This window comes from Zootoca vivipara, chromosome 10, assembly GCF_963506605.1.
Source record: "Zootoca vivipara chromosome 10, rZooViv1.1, whole genome shotgun sequence".
In the NCBI taxonomy this organism is placed as follows: domain Eukaryota; kingdom Metazoa; phylum Chordata; class Lepidosauria; order Squamata; family Lacertidae; genus Zootoca; species Zootoca vivipara.
Window position 1 is genome coordinate 56,679,963 of NC_083285.1, and position 19,580 is coordinate 56,699,542.

Sequence of the window (19,580 nt, forward strand, 5' to 3'; positions counted from 1 at the left end):
GTTGAGCTGGATGGATCTATGCTCAGACTTGGTAAAAGATTGCTTTTTATATTGTTATATAACTATTTTGCTTTGTTTGATAAAGTTGGAAGGGATCCTAAGGGTCATCTAATCCAACCCCCTGCAATGCAGGAAGTTCAGCTAAAGCATCCATGACAGATGGCCATCCTACCTCTGTTTTTCCTAATGTTTAGTCAGAATCTCCTTTCTTGCAATGTGAAGCCATTGGTTCAAGTCCTACCCTCCAGAGCAGGAGAAAAAAAGCATGCTCCCTCCTCCATGTGACAACCCTTAAGATATTTGAAGATGGCTATCATATCTTCTCAGACTCCTCTTTTCCAGGCTAAACTTACCCACCTCCTTCAAGTATTCCTCATAAGGCTTGGTTTCCAGACCCTTGATCATCTTGCTTGCCCTCCTCTGCATACATTCCAACTTGTCAACATCCTTCTTAAATTATGATGCCCAGAATTGGACACAGTATTCCAAGTGTGGTCTGACCAAGGCAGAATAGAATGGTACTATTACTTCCCTTGATCTGGACACTATACTTTTGTTGATGCAGCCTAGAATAGCATTAGTTTTTTTGTTGTTGCTGCATCACATGGTTGACTCATGTTAAGCTTGTGGTCCACCAAGACCCCTAGGTCCTTTTCACATGTACTGCTAGTAAGCTTGGTGTCCCTCGATCCTATATTTGTGCATCTGGTTTTTCCTGCCGAGGTGCAATCTTACATTTGTCCCTACTGAAATTCATTTTGTTAGCTTGCTTGTGCCCAGTTCTCCAATCTGTTAAGGTCATTTTGAATTCTGATTCTGTCTTCTGCGGCATTGGTACACTTCCCAGTTTGCTGTCATCTTCAAATTTGATGAGCATCCCCTCAATTCCTTCATCCTAGTCATAAAGACTTTAAACTACAACAGGCCCAGGACGAAACCCACTGGCACCCCACTTGTCACTTTCCCCCAGGATGTTTTACATGACATCAGAGCAATGCTTAATTTCCCAAAATGTTGCTGGCTGGAGGTCATGCTGCCTGCTCTGGAAGCTCTCCCTGGAGCTATGTTTTCTCTGTGATTCACAAAAAGCACTCTATGCATGCTTACATTACAATCATTTTCTCCTGTGTTATTATGTGAAATTGAGTCCTGAATCTAAGGGGCAACGAAGGTGCTAAGGATGAATTCCAGTTCTGTTTTTCTGACAAAATGCCAAAATGAAACAATTGTTTCTGCTACTCAGAGCCACAGATCAAACACGTGCATCTTGTAGTCATGAGAATACCAGCAGTCTTGTTGATATATTATTTTCTTGTTCATACTATATTTGGAAGGAACCATAGTGGTAGAGTGAAAAAGAGTTCTGGACTCAACCAGTGGCAGACATTGGGGTCTCAACTTTTAGCGGCGCCCTGTGTGATGCCCGAATTTGGTGGCCTTCTAAGGCTCTGCGCATAGCTGTCAAGTTCTCCCTTTTTTAAAGGGAAATTCCCTTATGCTGAATAGGCTTCCTCGCGAGAAAAGGGAAAAATTGAAAGCTATGGCTCTGTGTCCAGTGCAACCGAACCAGTTAGGTTCCCTAAATCCACCTCTGGACTCAACCCCTGGCATTGCCAGATAGGGCTGGGAAGAGACTTGTCTCTGAACCCCTGGAAAACCACTGCCAGTCAATGTCAATAATACCGGCCTCAAGAGACTAATTGTCTGACTCAATATAAGGCAGTTTTCTATGTTCTGATGTAATCAAAAGCTTAAAGATGAGCTTATACCTCTTCTCTCACCTAAGACATTTTCTAGCCAAACAGCATAGCCATAATGTATTCTTCAACCTGTGTTCAGGTGAGAACAGCCAAATTCCTGAATAAACTTACCTTGGGAAAGGAAATCAGCTTCATGTTTCTGAAATAATTCACTTAGCAAGACTAAGGCCCCTTCTAGGACATCCCCATTGGCTCTGACCTCTGACCTGGAAGCATAATTTTTCTTGGCTCCCCATGGGCCACCTCTTGGCCACACACATAGTTCATAATTTGAGAACCAGAGACCTCTGTTTTCTCTTTTGCAAGCAATGCATTACTCCCTCCATCACAAGCCTATAGGAGTTTGAAAGATACCCTCTCATCTATTTATGACATCAGACACCTGACAACGATTAGCTTCTGTCATCAGAAGCTCTTGGCTTCACTGAAAGGTTGCCAAGAAAAGAGACAGATCTTGGGGAGTTACAAACTCACAAATACAGACCTTATAGGACCATCCACCCCTATATATGCAGTTGGAGAGACTTTCCTTGAGAATCCTTAAAGTATCAGAAACTGACTCCACAGCAACTCAGAGCAGGGCTTTCGATGTAGCTACCCCTTGTTTTGTGGAACGGTATCCCTGTTGAGGTATGACAGGTAACCACTATTTGTGGGTTCCAGAAAAACTGTAGACATTTTGTTTTGATAAGCTTTTCCAGCAGCATGACAATAATTTTAGTCTCTGCCTTGGGTGTTTCTTTGTATTGCTGTAAATCTTTTTTGGTTCCTTTATTGACCGGCTGAAAATAACCACATAACACCGGTCCTGGTCCTGAGAGATCTACACTGGCTCCCAGTACGTTTCCAAGCACAATTCAAAGTGTTGGTACTGACCTTTAAAGCCCTAAACGGCCTCGGTTCTGTATACCTGAAGGAGCGTCTCCACCCCCATCATTCAGCCCGGACACTGAGATCCAGCACCAAGGGCCTTTTGGCGCTTCCCTCATTGCGAGAAGTGAGGTTACAGGGAACCAGACAGAAGGCCTTCTCGGTAGTGGCACCCGCCCTGTGGAACGCCCTCCCATCAGATGTCAAGGCAATAAGCAATTATTTTACTTTTAGAAGACAACTGAAGGTGGCCCTGTTTAGGGAAGTTTTAAATGTTTGATGCTGTACTGTTTTTAATATTTGGTTGGAAGCCGCCCAGAGTGGCTGGGGAAACCCAGCCAGATGGGCGGGGTATAAATAATATATTATTATTATTATTATTATTATTATTATTATTATTATTATTGTTATATAAAATCATGCTTTCCCAAAAGCTCAAACTTTTTGCTACAAGTAAAGTGACAGGAAAAGACACTGGAAAGTGTAGGATAACACTTGCTTTGATGCAAACAAATCAGGAGAAATATTCAGTAAACTGGTGATCTCAACGTGACCTTGGAGAACAACATATTATTATTTGAGGCAATCAATACATCAAACAGCTTTCACATTTCTTTTCCAGAGTACTAACCAGGCAGTCATGAAGAGACTCTAGGACAGGCATCCCCAAACTTCGGCCCTCCAGATGTTTTGGACTACAATTCCCATCATCCCTGATCACTGGTCCTCTTAGCTAGGGATCATGGGAGTTGTAGGCCAAAACATCTGGAGGGCCGCAGTTTGGGGATGCCTGCTCTAGGACATTTCATTTTGGAGAGCAGAAGGGTAGCAAAAACAATTAGTGTGGCTATAGTATTTAAAGAATATGCCTTCCCCCAAAAGCTACTGGGAGCTTCAGCTTATGCCTCACAGAGCTACAATTGCTAGCTTTAAATGTATGGTGTGTGTGCAGTCTAAGGTGGCATAATTGCTGTGTAGAAGAGGGGTTTTCAGCAGGTGAAATTCACCTATCAATGGTGCAGGAGAGTCTTGTCTTCTTTTCCACCTGGCCACCCTAAATTATTAGGGGAGCAAGGGTTTATTGTTAATGGTGTTTCTGTCCTTGGCTAGACTGCTATGTGAGCTAATAGCCTGGCTTTCAGGCCTGTGAGCTAGGAAATTGCATCTCTCCCATCTAGTTTTATTAGTTTCTGGCTGCTAAATTTGAACATTTGCTGCAGACAGGCAGAGCGAAGCATTTTTAAAGTTTAAACCACCAGTGTTAAATCCAAACTTCTCTATTGTCAAGGTTTGATAACAAAATTTCTCCGATTTGTGAGAATCAATGCTACTTTCTGGATCAGAAAGTATTTCTGGAGGGGCATGAGCTGCCGTTCGCATCACCAGAAAAGAGTAAAGAAATCAGAAGGCTCTGCACCCTTCTTAAGTTACACCCAGTGGAGAAATACCATCAAGCTGCGTCACGTCCCAGTCATGAATAAAAATAAACTCACTTGGCACACAGTATCCTTTCAAGATCTATCAAAATCCACATGGGATCAAGAGTGCTCTTTGTACACCTGAACAGTGTTTGTACATGGACACAGCCAGAGAATGCGGAGCCCATCTTGGAATGTGCAAACTTTTGCCATATTGCCAGACCGAATAATGCTTTTGTGGCAAACAAAAGCATTGGCTTTGCTCCGGTTCCATACTGTCTAGCTTGCAATTGTCAGATGAGAATGGATACAGCTTTGGTTCTGCATTATTGAAATAAATAGTCATTGTAGTACAGATTCAGATATTTTTAAATGAAGATTTATGATTAATAATAATAATAATTATATCAAGTTCAGAAACTGAAGTTCTACCAATATGTACCTGTCAATATATCTGGATATAATCAATTACAAATTAATTAGATAGCAACAACTGCACCGATAGTCATAGCTGCCAAGTTATCCCTTTTTTAAAGGGATTTCCCCTTATGCTGAATAGGCTTCCTCACGAGAAAAGGGAAAACTTGGCAGCTATGCCGATAGTGAAAAAAATAATTATTAAAGGATACTGTGTCCTTACAAGCTTGTCATGACTTCGTTAATAATAAGAGTATTAATGGTGAACAAGATTTTCTGAAAGACAGTATGTCCGCCATATCTGATCAATCTGTCTGCAATGTGTTCGACAGCATTGGATGGGTGAAAGTCATTTGGGATCTACTGGTGATTTGCCATAGTTGGCAAGAGTTTGTGACTCCCAATTGGTGGTTCTTCTTCTAAATGAGGTTGATGAAATGAAGAAAGTTGGAAGGGTAGGGATGGCACTAGGAATAGAATATTGTGTTGAAGAACTCTGAGCAGTGGTGGCTGATGCTCATTGGGACTGGTGGGGTGAAAAGCAGAGAACCTAATAGCGGGTTCAGCCAGAGACAACGAAAAGCAGAGACAAGTAATTCGAGTCTTACCCTCCTTCTTGTTGAGTCCTCAACTGAGACTAAAGGGGAGGAAGCTGATAGGAAGTTCTGTCCCTGGACCTGAGGCCAAGGAAGAACAAGGGAATGGGCAGACCCAATGTGTGCTCTTGTTCTACTGACCTTTGCTCTGTTGTCTTCCTTATTCCACAGCGTGAGTGTATCTCTGTACATGTTGGGCAAGCTGGAGTTCAAATTGGCAATGCATGCTGGGAGCTTTTCTGCATAGAACATGGCATCAACCCAGATGGAACTTTCCAGGACGAAACCAACAAATTTAATGATGACGATTCTTTCACCACATTCTTCAGCGAAACTCGCACAGGAAAACACGTGCCGCGGGCTGTCATGGTGGACCTAGAACCCACTGTAGTAGGTCAGTGGAATAACTAGCAGTAGCAAATGCAAATGAGACCGCTTAATGTGTAACAGTGCTGGGGACCAACGTAGAGTGACTTGATGTGAGTACAAACAGGGTTCCTTCATCTTTAACAGTTGAACTGAAGAAACTTGGTGCCATGCAAGCATTGATTTGGGGGGGGGGGAGTTATATCTTTCAGAAGTCCTCCTCATACAAGTATAAAGGCACATTATAAAGATCTGATTGTGCTATCCAGAGGTCTTCTGTCCTCCAGTAAAACCCTGCTATGAGGCTGTTGCATATACTGCGTTCATTCACATTCCCTTATGGGTCATTAGTCATCATAGCATTATCTTAATAAATAAATGCCAATGCTGCATTTGGAACACCAGTTTGCACAAGGTTGGGCACAAAGAGTTTATCTTGCTTGCTGAAGAGTGCATAAAACAGTGTTTCTCAACCTTTTTTGGGCCAAGGCACACTTGTTCCATGAAAAAAATCACGAGGCACACCACCATTTAAAAAGTTAAAAAATTTAACTCTGTGCCGCCCTATAGTGACTATATAATTATGACTGTAAGAAACACTTGCCAATTGCTGTGTTGGTTGCAATCTCCTGTAATAAGGCTTCACAAGCCGCTGATTTCTCTGCCAGCACAATCCTTTGCTCAGCAAGTTTCAGGTTGAGCTCATCCAGCCAGCTTCTTTAAGTTTGTCTAAAACCACCCTCCCGTGGTGGTGGCTGTTGAGAGCTGCGCTCGCTCCGCGTCGTGACCCGGCCGGCTTCCTTTCCGGCGGGTCAGCGCTGCCTATTGGCGGCTGCCAGGCACGTGACAATGCAAATCACCCTTCTCGTCGCCGCACGTCGCGGCACACCAGCCAGCGTCTGGAACAGCGGTTGAGAAACGCTGGCATAAAACATTGGTGCACCAAGATCTGTTTTCAAGGATTTGTGACCCCCCCCCAAATGTTGAAACTGCATGTCCTTGGTTCAGGTAGCATATCTCTCTTAGTGTGTGTGTTTGTGTATGATAACATTTCTTCCTGAACATTTCTTTCTATGTGTTCTGAGAAAAACACAACTATTTGGCACAAAGGAAGAGCTCACATACATGCATGTACACACACACACACACACACACACACACACACACAAGCAGCAGCTGCATACCAGATAGTTATCAGAAGAAGTATCAGCTCAGGGGCTTCTTCTGGCATAGCAATGGCTGTCTTGCGCTGCACCACCAACATTAATCTTGCTGTTCCCTGGCCTAGTCTGAACCAGCAGGGATTGCCTTGGGTGCTGACATAGCCCCTGTTTGGCTTGTAAGCATCATGCACGAGTATGCCTCTGTGGAAAAATGCTGGATATGCGCCTGTTTAGTGCTTTGAAAAAGATTCATGCCCTCTGTTGTACGTCACAGCCAGGGTTCAAGGCCTTGCACAATAAGAACCATGTTTAGCAGTAGCTGCTTGGTGACATGTTCTAAATGCAGTGGGTGGGGCTGGGGAGACAATCATTTTTAATATTGATGGACTGGGCTTGGATCAGGTAAATTCATTTTAATTTTGCTAGTTAACTGCGCATTCTTTACTGATGGAAACGTCTGTAGGGTGGACTTTGGTAATATGGTCCCCTGAGCAAGGACAAAATTTGACACCACTAAATATTTCATTTCCCCCCACAATAATTCCTTTTGGTACAGTTGCTTTTTATGGATCTTCTCAGTAGGTACAGATATAAATATAGGTATCAACATCACCACCCAATGCAGAGACCCGCCCATACCACCCTAAATCTGGCGCTGACCTGCAGCCAATAAGAGCCTTCCATTTCCCAGGCTAATCTGAATTTACCTGATCCACCCCCTGTCTCTACATATTATGTGCAGTTCTCTCTCTCTCTTTCCACTTTTGGGAGTTGCTACCAAGCAGACCCAGGTGGCGCTGTGGGCTAAACCACTGAGCCTAGGGCTTGCTGATCAGAAGGTCGGCGGTTCGAATCCCTGTGACAGGGTGAGCTCCCGTTGCTTGGTCCCAGCTCCTGCCAACCTAGCAGTTCGAAAGCACATCAAAATGCAAGTAGATAAATAGGAACCGCTATAGCGGGAAGGTAAACGGCGTTTCCATGTGCTGCTCTGGTTTGCCAGAAGCGGCTTCGTCATGTTGGTCACATGACCTGGAAGCTACGCCAGCTCCCTCGGCCAATAATGCGAGATGAGCACCGCAACCCCAGAGTCTGTCACAACTGGACCTAATGGTCAGGGGTCCCTTTACCTTTACCGAGCAGCTACCGCTAAACAGGCCTGCAATGTGGGAACAGCACAAGACCTCGAACCCCAGAAGTACCACTCTGACATCAACAGGAGCCACCAATCCTTTCTCAAAGCACACAAAACGTAAAACATCCACCCAGAATTCCTCCACAGACCCGACACTCCACAAAATTCTGTTCAGAATCGCAGACAAAGCCAGAATAATTAAATAATTTAAAAGTTCATCCGACTTACCACAAAGACGGCATCCTGTATCAGGTCTTCATTTGGCACACATCAGCATTAGAGAAACATGTCCACAACAAACTCTGACCATGCTCTGCTTTGTTTTCTTAACAGATGAAGTGCGGGCTGGAGCTTACCGCCAGCTTTTCCACCCAGAGCAGCTGATCACTGGCAAGGAAGACGCTGCCAATAACTACGCCCGCGGCCACTACACCATTGGCAAGGAGAGCATCGACATGGTACTAGACCGCATTCGCAAGCTGGTAGGTAGAAGGTTGCCAATGGAAAGTGATATGCGGTTTGGGAGCAGGATGAGGCAGTAATCTGGAGGGCTATAATTTTTTATTTCATTCTTAGAAGTTAGGTCCATAGTGGGTGGAGGTTGGACGTTTCATTATTCAGAGATCAGTGGTTTTCCAAAATTAGGAAATATTTCCTCATTAACCATGAGGAAATATTTTCCACACCACCTTCTTGGCCAAGGAACCTCTGCATGCTTGCCACATAGCCTTCTCGGTAGTGGCACCCACCCTGTAGAATGCCCTCCCACCAGAGGTCAAAGAGAACAACAATTATCAGACCTTTAGAAGGCATCTCAAGGCAGCCCTGTTTAGGGAAGCTTTTAATGTTTGATTTCTGTACTTTAATGTTTTGTTGGAAGCCGCCTAGAGTGGCTGGGGGAACCCGGCCAGATGGGCGGGGTATAAATAATAAATTATTATTATTATTATTATTATTATTATTATTATTATTATTATTATTATTATTATTATTATTATTATACCTTCTGTGCTGTAGGAAATCCTGGGGCATATTCTAAGGAACCCATGAAGACGCTGGCTAACCCTGTTGGTCCTGTAGCACAGTAAATGAAACTTATTTCTTCCTCTACAAATAATTTATTTATACCCCACTCATCTGGCTGGGTTTCCCCAGCCACTCTGGGCGGCTTCCAACAAAAGAATTAAATACAGTAATCCATCAAACATTAAAAGCTTCCCTAAACAGGGCTCCCTTCAGATGTCTTCTAAAAGTCTGGTTGTTCTCTTTGACATCTGGTGGGAGGGCGTTCCACAGGGTGGCTGCCACTACCAAGAAGGCTCTCTGCCTGGTTCCCTGTAACTTGGCTTCTCGCAGTGAGGGAACCACCAGAAGGCCCTCGGCACTGGACCTCAGTGTCCAGGCTGAACGATGGGGGTGGAGATGCTCCTAAACGGTCCGAGGCCATTTAGGGCTTTAAAGGTCAGCACCAACACTTTGAATTGTGCTCAGAAACGCACTGGGAGCCAATGTACCGTGTTTCTCCTAAAATAAGACATGCCTATAAAATAAGCCATGGCACGATTTCCATGCGTTGAAAAAAATATAAGACATACCCCGAAAATAAGCCGTAGTGCTACTTGGTGAAGAGGACAAAAGTGGCATTTGAGGTGGAGAGGAGAGGAAGGCACGAAGAAGAAAAGAGGAGCGATTAAAGACGCCTCGTGAATGACCTCCGTGTGCGTCTCTTTCTCTCCCCCTGTGCACGTCTCTCTTTCTCCCCCTGTGCGCGTCTCTCTTTCTCCCCCTGTGCGCGTCTCTTTCTCTCCCCCTGTGCGCGTCTCTTTCTCTCCCCCTGTGCGCGTCTCTTTCTCTCCCCCTGTGCGCGTCTCTTTCTCTCCCCCTGTGCGCGTCTCTTTCTCTCCCCTGTGCGCGTCTCTTTCTCTCCCCCTGTGCGCGTCTCTTTCTCTCCCCCTGTGCGCGTCTTTCTTTCTCCCCCTGTGCGCGTCTCTTTCTCTCCCCTGTGCGCGTCTTTCTCTCCACCTGTGTGCGTCTCTTTCTCTCCCCCTGTGCGCGTCTCTTTCTCTCCCCCTGTGCGCGTCTCTCTTTCTCCCCCTGTGCGCGTCTCTTTCTCTCCCCCTGTGCGCGTCTCTTTCTCTCCCCCTGTGCGCGTCTCTCTTTCTCCCCCTGTGCGCGTCTCTCTTTCTCCCCCTGTGCGCGTCTCTTTCTCTCCCCCTGTGCGCGTCTCTTTCTCTCCCCCTGTGCGCGTCTCTTTCTCTCCCCCTGTGCGCGTCTCTTTCTCTCCCCCTGTGCGCGTCTTGCTTTCTCCCCCTGTGCGCGTCTCTTTCTCTCCCCCTGTGCGCGTCTCTTTCTCTCCCCCTGTGCGCGTCTCTTTCTCTCCCCCTGTGCGCGTCTTTCTTTCTCCCCCTGTGCGCGTCCCTTTCTCTCCCCTGTGCGCGTCTTTCTCTCCACCTGTGTGCGTCTCTTTCTCTCCCCCTGTGCACGTCTCTCTTTCTCCCCCTGTGCGCGTCTCTTTCTCTCCCCCTGTGCGCGTCTCTTTCTCTCCCCCTGTGCGCGTCTCTTTCTCTCCCCTGTGCGCGTCTTTCTCTCCACCTGTGTGCGTCTCTTTCTCTCCCCCTGTGCGCGTCTCTTTCTCTCCCCCTGTGCGTGTCTCTTTCTCTCCCCCTGTGCGCGTCTTTCTTTCTCCCCCTGTGCGCGTCTCTTTCTCTCCCCTGTGCGCGTCTTTCTCTCCACCTGTGCGCGTCTCTTTCTCTCCCCCTGTGCGCGTCTCTTTCTCTCCCCTGTGCGCGTCTCTTTCTCTCCACCTGTGTGCGTCTCTTTCTCTCCCCCTGTGCGAGTCTCTTTCTCTCCCCCTGTGCGCGTCTTTCTTTCTCCCCCTGTGCACGTCTCTTTCTCTCCACCTGTGTGCGTCTCTTTCTCTCCCCCTGTGCGCGTCTCTTTCTCTCCACCTGTGTGCGTCTCTTTCTCTCCCCCTGTGCGCGTCTCTTTCTCTCCCCTGTGCGCGTCTCTTTCTCTCCACCTGTGTGCGTCTCTTTCTCTCCCCCTGTGCGCGTCTCTTTCTCTCCCCCTGTGCGCGTCTCTTTCTCTCCCCCTGTGCGCGTCTCTTTCTCTCCCCCTGTGCGCGTCTCTTTCTCTCCCCTGTGCGCGTCTCTTTCTCTCCACCTGTGTGCGTCTCTTTCTCTCCCCCTGTGCGCGTCTCTTTCTCTCCCCCTGTGCGCGTCTTTCTTTCTCCCCCTGTGCGCGTCTCTTTCTCTCCCCTGTGCGCGTCTTTCTCTCCACCTGTGTGCGTCTCTTTCTCTCCCCCTGTGCGCGTCTCTTTCTCTCCCCCTGTGCGCGTCTTGCTTTCTCCCCCTGTGCACGTCTCTTTCTCTCCCCCTGTGCACGTCTCTTTCTCTCCCCCTGTGCACGTCTCTTTCTCTCCCCCTGTGCGCGTCTCTTTCTCTCCCCCTGTGCGTCTCTCTCTCTCTCTCTCTCTCTCTCTCTCACACACACACACACACACACAGCCCACCTCTCGCTTCCCCCCACCTTTTCCCCCTTCCATTCTACCGGTATGTGCCCAGCCATGAGTTGCCTGTTGATTTCCTCTTGATGGCCGAGACAGAGAGCGAAGCAGGCAAACTGCAGCTACGGTAGGAAAGTAGCAAGCTCTCGCAGACACGCGGGTGGTTTTTTTAAAACTGACATCCCCTCTTTTCTCGTTTTGCCGAGAGACCCAGACAACTTGCATTCCTAGGCTTCAAAGGTTATGCATATGAAAGAGGAGATTAAGGAGATAGATAAAGACAACTTCCTATTATCACCTTGCCTTTGTCCTGAAAGGTAGAAACCTTATGGTAGCCATGAGATCTGGGCATCAAAGGAAAGTACTTAACAGCTATTTGATAAAGCCAATTGTGATCTCAGGCAGCATCTGGCTAATCAGTCCTGAGAGAGAGAAACGTGATTTCTGTTGTACAGCATCTGTAAAATTCATATAAAAAATCATTTCCCTGTTATGATCCAGCCCCCGAATAAGACATACCTTGAAAATAAGCCATAGTGTTTTTTTTTGAGGAAAAAATAAATATAAGACGTGTCTTATTTTAGGAGAAACACGGTAGGTCTTTCAAGACCAGTGTTATGTGGTCTCGGTGGCCGCTACCAGTCACCAGTCTAGCTGCCACATTCTGGATTAGTTGTAGTTTCCTTCAAAGGCAGCCCTACATAGAGCACATTGCAGTAGTTCAAGCGAGAGATAACCAGAGCATGCACCACTCTGGCAAGACAGTCCGCAGGCAGGTAGGGTCTCAGCCTGCGTATCAGATGTTTGGTGGGCTTCTTGGGGGTTGGGGAAAGATAATTTATTTAATTTAAAATACTTATAAACCTATTCATATTTTAAAATCTCAAAGCATTATATAAAAGGATGAAAATCAGACAGCACATAATAAAATGACATAAAACCAGCATAAAATACAATTCCACAGCTTCACAGTGATGAATATCACTAATCTAAACACTTGAGCAAAGAATAAAGTTTTTAGTCTATGCCAGAAACATAAAATGCTGCTGACTGTATACCATATTTCTAAGGTGAGGATGTTCCATGCGACAGGTGCCATCACACTAAAAGCCCTACTCAGGATAGCCACAAAATGGATTTGGTATACAGATGACTGGATATTAGTGCCTTGGGAGATTACACGATTGTCCAGGCTGTGAATCAACCAAACAACCAATAGCCAATCAATCAATCAATCAATCAATCAATCAAATTTCTATACTGCCCTTCATCCGAGGATCAATGTGGTGGCACTTCATCCCTGCCCAACAACACCAGTGGTTAACCCGTAATTATTATTCATTATGGTTCCCTTTTCAGACTGACGCCTGTTCTGGGCTACAAGGATTCCTGATTTTCCACAGCTTCGGAGGAGGCACAGGTTCTGGCTTTACCTCCCTGCTGATGGAGCGCCTGTCTGTGGACTATGGCAAGAAGTCCAAACTGGAGTTTGCCATCTACCCAGCCCCCCAGGTTTCCACTGCGGTGGTGGAGCCCTACAATTCCATCCTGACCACCCACACCACCTTGGAGCATTCCGACTGCGCCTTCATGGTGGACAACGAGGCCATCTACGACATCTGCCGTCGCAATCTGGACATTGAGCGCCCCACGTACACCAACCTGAACCGCCTCATCAGCCAGATTGTCTCCTCCATCACCGCGTCCCTGCGTTTCGATGGCGCCCTCAACGTGGACTTGACTGAGTTCCAGACCAACCTGGTGCCTTACCCTCGCATCCACTTCCCCTTGGTGACCTATGCGCCCATCATCTCCTCCGAGAGGGCTTACCACGAGCAGCTCTCCGTGGCCGAAATCACCAGCTCCTGCTTTGAACCCAACAACCAGATGGTGAAATGCGACCCCCGCCATGGGAAATACATGGCCTGCTGCATGCTCTACCGAGGTGATGTGGTGCCCAAAGACGTCAACGTAGCCATTGCTGCGATCAAGACCAAGAGGGCAATCCAGTTTGTGGACTGGTGCCCAACTGGCTTCAAGGTGAGAAGGGACAAGCAGGTGCTCTCTTTTGTAGGACTGAAACCTTAACACCCACAATGCAAACAACAACAACAACGGTGACGAAAGTGTTGTTTACATGTGCTGCGGTCATATCAAGAGTCATTTTTTGAGTGGACCCTTGTGGCTGGGGACTGCATTTGGAGTTTTCCTCCTCTCCTCCTCTCAGCTTGGTCCTGTAAGGGCAATTCTGAGATCAAGGAGGAGGAATGCTGGCAGATGAGTTAGAGCTCCATTCACCTGAACTGTCCAGCCTCCCCTATCCCACTCGTTGAAAGGGTTTGAGGGGGAGCACGTGCAAACCTAGCATGGAGAAGGGCCATATCTGTGGCAGAGCATCTGGTATGCACACAGAAGGTCCTTGATTCAATTCCAAGCATGTCCAGGCTAGGCTGGGAGATGCTGCCAGACAGTGTACGCAATAATAGATGGACCAATGGTCTGACTCCGTATCTGGCAGTTTCCTATGTTATTATTAGTATGACTATTTATTAAGTGTGTATACCGCCATACCTTGGTTGTCAAACGCCCTGGAACTTGTACGTTTTGGCTCCCAAGCGCCACAAACCCGAAAGTGAGTGTTCTGGTTTGCAACAGGGCTTCCTGCAGCCAATCAGAAGCCATGATTTGGTTTTCGAACGTTTTGGAAGTCAAACGGACTTCTGGAATGGATTCAGTTTGACTTCCAAGGTACGACTGTACGGCCTTCATCCATAAATCTCGGAGCAGTTCACAACATAAAATTACAATATAAAACCTCAAAATACATAGTAAAAAATAACAACCGCAACAAACCAACCCCCCTTCCACTCATATGTATATGCAGTCCTTATCAACTTTTTTTTTTAGGGGGTTCAGGGCTGATTTTAAATGCATTGCACTTTTGCATATTCCAGGCTTAGCGAAACCTCAGTTCTGTTTGTAGCTGTCCCCACTCTGTTTCCCCCAGAGAGGCTTGAGTTTGCTATTTGAGGGAATGATGACAATGGGGCTTCACAAAGCGGTGGTTATCAGCTGAGGAGTTCCGCTCCCCATGCTAATTTCTGTCTGTACAGTTGCCTTTTCTTCCCTCCTCTTGGTTTCCAGGTTGGCATCAATTACCAGGCGCCGACCATCGTTCCCGGGGGTGACCTTGCTCAAGTGCAACGTGCCGTTTGCATGCTCAGCAACACCACCGCCATTGCCGAGGCCTGGGCGAGGCTGGACCACAAGTTTGATCTGATGTACGCCAAGCGAGCTTTTGTGCACTGGTATGTTGGTGAGGGCATGGAGGAAGGAGAGTTTGCGGAGGCCCGGGAAGATTTAGCTGCGCTGGAGAAAGATTACGAGGAAGTTGGAACAGACTCCTTTGAAGAAGAAAATGACGGGGAAGAGTATTAAAAATTCTGGTCCTGGCAGCTCTTTATTGCACTGGGGATACAGCTCACCAAACTCTTTGCTGCACAGCTTCTGATCATTGCATGGGGGTGGATGGAGGAATGGACAGTAGGAGGGTTTGGTGGATTGTACCTTGTGCCTACTCCTGCAGCATATGTAAAATAATAGACCATCCATCTGCAAAAAAACAATTTCCAGTGACTTCCTTTCTTTATTATGCCTTATATTGAGAGGGGGGAGGAAATATTCTGCTCCTTTCTTAAAGCAGTCCAAGAAAAAAATACAGTATAAGTACCAGCATGGCACGGGTGACACAGGACTCAGGGGCTGTTGCAACATCCCTGGTTAGGACTTATGCTTCAACTGTCCTACATCCCAGGTTCATAGCCAGAAATTTTGAAGTAAGGAGGCTGAAGGCAGTAGAGAATCATTGCAAAAGATGAAACACAAGTAGTCTAAAAGATCTGGAATTAATTAGTACACATTATTTCTTTGTAAGTAGTTGGGTAAAATATTGGCTACGCACCTGCTTATAACTCAACAAAAAAGGCTACACAGTTGAATTTAAAAAGGAAGAAAGAACATCCAACATTCTGGAAGGGAATATCTCCAAGTGGGCTAGGCTCCTATTGTCCTGCCTTCTTCTTTTTTTACCTTGCCTTATAGCTACAGCGGGACCCAGGTGGCGCTGTGGTTAAACCACTGAGCCTAGGGCTTGCTGATCAGAAGGTCGGCGGTTCAAATCCCTGTGATGGGGTGAGCTCCCGTTGCTTGGTCCCAGCTCCTGCCAACCTAGCAGTTCGAAAGCACGTCAAAATGCAAGTAGATAAATAGGAACCGCTACAGCGGGAAGGTAAACGGCGTTTCCGTGTGCTGCTCTGGTTCGCCAGAAGCGGCTTTGTCATGCTGGCCACATGACCTGGAAGCTATACGCCGGCTCCCTCGGCCAATAATGCGAGATGAGCGCGCAACCCCAGAGTCGGTCACGACTGGACCTAATGGTCAGGGGTCCCTTTACCTTTACCTTTATAGCTACAGCAGTAGACAGACTGATTTGCTGATACTTGTTCCAGGTAAAACATTTCCCGCATTTTATCTTCTGGAGATATGTCAAGGATGCCTTTAAAAAGTTTTTTTTATTGTGCACTCGCATGTGCTAGACTTCTGTGCATTTCAGCCCCCTCCTCGTTCCAGGTGACCTGTTTATTGAGCATTCTTCCTGATTTGTTTGCACACACTTTGCAAGGAGGTTAGAAGACCTTGACCATTTAATGAGCATTCATTCTGATTTGTTTGTGGGGTGGTCTTATGACATTGCATCAACAAAGTGTTACTCCACCTTTAAGTGCATTTCCCCATCCTTTTTACCAAAAATAAAAATTAAAATCCGTTTTTTGGGGGGAGAAACAGGTACTGTTGAATGTACATAAGTAAAATCTTCTATCATTTCAATGCCTTGGTACATAAAAAGTGATGTTGTTAATCATAAAATATATATCGTAAGAATATTTAAATATATATAATGTTACACAAGAATGTATTGTTTAATTTTCTAATTTAGTGAGACAATCAGTCCCAGAGAACTCAGCTCAATGGGCCATTTGTAATTAAATAAAATCATTTCATTGAGTTTACTAAGTAATTAAGATCCCAGAAAAAAATCAATCAAATCATATATATATATATATATATATATATATATATATATATATATATATATCACAGTTTAAACTACCGGTAATCCCAGAGATTACTTAATTTAATATCTCTCCTAGCAACATATGTGGGATTTATTACATTTCACATTATTTTCTTCCAGTAAGAAAAGGGCATTTTTTTTAAAAAAAAACAAATCTATTATCCTGTTGTCAATGTTTTCTAATTGTGTTTGTTTTATCAGACCTTAGCCAATTTTCTAATTCAGGGGGGTCTGCTTTTCTCCTCATCACTGACATACAGTGATATGGGTTACTGTTAGCAGATTAATGATAATTCTTGAAGAAATTATTACATTTCTGTTGCTAACAATACTTAGAATACACAGATAAATTTGACACTTGTGACACATTTATTATGGCACAACTTTTCATGTGCTACAGCTAGGGGTGGATGAACTTGTCAGTTTCGTTTTCTCTCAATTTGTAAATCCCCCCCCCCCCGGGTCTTGCTAAGCTCAGTTCTCCACATTTCTGCATTAGTTCCTTAAAAAAAGACTTATGAAAAATTTATCAGCATTTTAGTGCAAATTTATCCTAATATACATATTTTATATGCAATTTTGCTGGATATACATGTATTTGCAATTCATTTCCCCATATAAAATGCATTTTCGCATGTTAGTTTCACCAATATATGCATATTTACATACGCACCTGGCACATACATTTTTGTACACATTACTTGGCTTGAAAACCACACTGCAAAATTCAGAGAAGTGTAAATTTTGAAAGAGGGCTGTGTATTGCTTCTGAGAACGCAAGTTTGGTAGATTCATCTTTACATGAATGAAATGGATGAAAATTTCCCCTCACTCCTAACTACTGTACACTTCATCAGGTGCATGAAATGGCATCTTGAATTGCAGGCACCAAATCTACAGAGTTTTTTTTATTTTTTGGGGGGGGGGAGGGTTGTAAACATGAAGGTCAGCAAGAAATAAAATGTAGAAAGGTACAGACCTCGATAATGGCCTCATTAACAGGGGCTATTCACTGTGTCAAACCCAGACACCAGTTCTTGTCCCCAGATCTACTGTGGCAGCACCTTTGGGGAATATTCCATTTCTGAATTTCCTAAATGTATCCCCTTTGCCTCTGCGACTCTATGAAACGAGACTTTTGTCAAGCTACCTAATACGAGGGCTGAGGAAATGCTATGTTCCGTTATAGTCTGAAGCAGTTGGTGGCCAAAGTGGTGAGGACATTTTTAAACCTCTCTGTATTTGCCCTATTAGGAGATGCAGGGGAATTCAGTCTTTGATCTTTTGCATGCAAATCCTGTGGTCTCCCACTAAACCACAGCCTTTGCACATTAGATGAAAAACAGACTTGAGGTTTGACAGAAACTCGCTGAGACCAGGAAACAATAGTAGCTGAGCTCCCACTGTTGACATACGCAGAAGCTAAGAAATGAAACTTAAAGGCGGTGGGGAGGTCTGATCACAGCTGTCACTCACACAACCCAGCGGCGGGGTGTGTATCATCAAGTCCCAACAATTGAAGGCCAGTGGATTAGGGGGCAGAGATCATATAATAGTTCTCAGTGTCAAGTCACATTTCGTGAAAGAATCAGTTGCCATAACTTGGCTTAGGATGAATCTTCTGAAATCCATTTTGGATGCAGCGTGGCATGATAACTTGGGGGGGGGGGGGAAAGGTCCAAGTTTTGCCAGTGAGATTTACCATTCTTTTCTCCTTCCTCAGGAGGAAGTCACATTATTCTCAGTCAGGGCTTATTCCCTAGAAAGCATACACACAACTGGTCATATTTAGGAATGACAGTTCAATCCAATATTCAGAAGTAAGCCCCATTGACTTCAATGGCACAGCCAGGTAAGGTATAATGGATGTCAGCCTCACTGAATTCAGTGGGCACTTCCCTCTGTTTAAAACACACATATAGGATCAGGATCAGGGCTGGATTTAGGTTTGATGAGGCCCTAAGCTACTGAAGGTAATGGGGCCCTTTATATGTGATATTTTATGGAGCAGGCTGGCATGCGGGGCCCATTACTTACATCATAGGAACCTACACAACACCAAACACTGTTGCTGTATGTAGGTTTTATTTTATTTGTTTTTTATCTTATATTTTGGAAATGTACATCCATTTTTTTCCTATAATTTTTTTTGGGCCCCCAAGAATGTGGGGCCCTAAGCTATAGCTTGTTTAGCTTATACATAAATCCAGCACTGATCGGGCTCAAACAACACAGGTGCCAGTCACCACCATTATTTGAAATCACCATGATTAAAAATCATCGCCGGGCGGCGTCTAGATAAAAGGCAGTCTGCAGCGGCCTAGCATTAAACTAAAAACAAGTATCTGCTCACCCCTCCATGCAGGCGTTTAAAAAAACACTGTACCAGACCCTACCGTGTTTCTCATATTATAAGACATGTCTTATATTTATTTTTTCCTCAAAAAAACACACTATGACTTATTTTCAAGGGATGTCTTATTTTTTTCCTCCTCCTCCTGCCGCGGCCGGCATTGCTGCTGCGCCTATCACTATGTCTTATTTTCGGGGTATGGCTTATATTCCTTGAATGCTTAAAATCTTGCTATGGCTTATTTTATGGGTATGTCTTAAAATATGAGAAACAGGGTACTTAGCTTTTGCAAATGTGTGTGCAGTTTTATTGCTGGTCCTAATGGAGAAAATTGTGTGGCGGGGGTGCGGAAGAGGAGTAAATTTGCAGGGTTATCCCTTCTCTCAAATTTGTAGCCCCCCATCCCTCTTTAAGCATTGAAAATGCAGGCGCGCGACTAATGTGTGGTCCAGTGCCGCATTTACGCATAAGCTTAACAAATTATAGCTTAGGGCCCCACTCTCAAAAATTAAAGGAAAAAAACAAGATGTACATTTCCAAAATATAAGATAAAAAATAAAATAAAACCTACATACAGCAACAGTGTTTGGTGTTGTGTTGGCTCCTATGATGTAAGCAATGGGCCCCACCTGCTAGCCTGCTCCCTATAATATTACTGCTCTGCTCCTATTAGGTCCCTCAATTACTATATAGCATATATTCAACACAAAAGCAGCGACAATTTGTTGTTGACAAAGGACAGCTGGGCATATAAAGGGCCCCATTACCTTCAGTAGCTTAGGGCTTCATCAAACCTAAGGCCGGCCCTGGCGTGGTCCCTTTCCAGCAGGCTGCTCGAGGCGGGTGGGGGCGGAGCTGCTCCGGAG

At 45.3% G+C, this 19,580-nt stretch overlaps 1 protein-coding gene across 3 annotated transcripts in view; it reads left to right on the forward strand.

The window, feature by feature from the left end:
* Positions 1-19,580, forward strand: part of TUBA8 (tubulin alpha 8) — a 30,183-nt gene that overhangs the window by 10,486 nt on the left and 117 nt on the right. For 2 of the 3 annotated variants that reach the window (XM_035128327.2, XM_035128329.2), the window contains 4 exons: positions 5,233-5,455; positions 8,056-8,204; positions 12,587-13,267; positions 14,372-16,340. In XM_035128327.2, the coding sequence (XP_034984218.1) occupies positions 5,233-5,455; positions 8,056-8,204; positions 12,587-13,267; positions 14,372-14,665 (1,347 nt within the window). In that variant the 3' untranslated portion in view covers positions 14,666-16,340. Of the gene's footprint in view, positions 1-5,232; positions 5,456-8,055; positions 8,205-12,586; positions 13,268-14,371; positions 16,341-19,580 lie in introns of those variants that run through there. The other variant, XM_035128328.2, reaches the window with a different exon arrangement.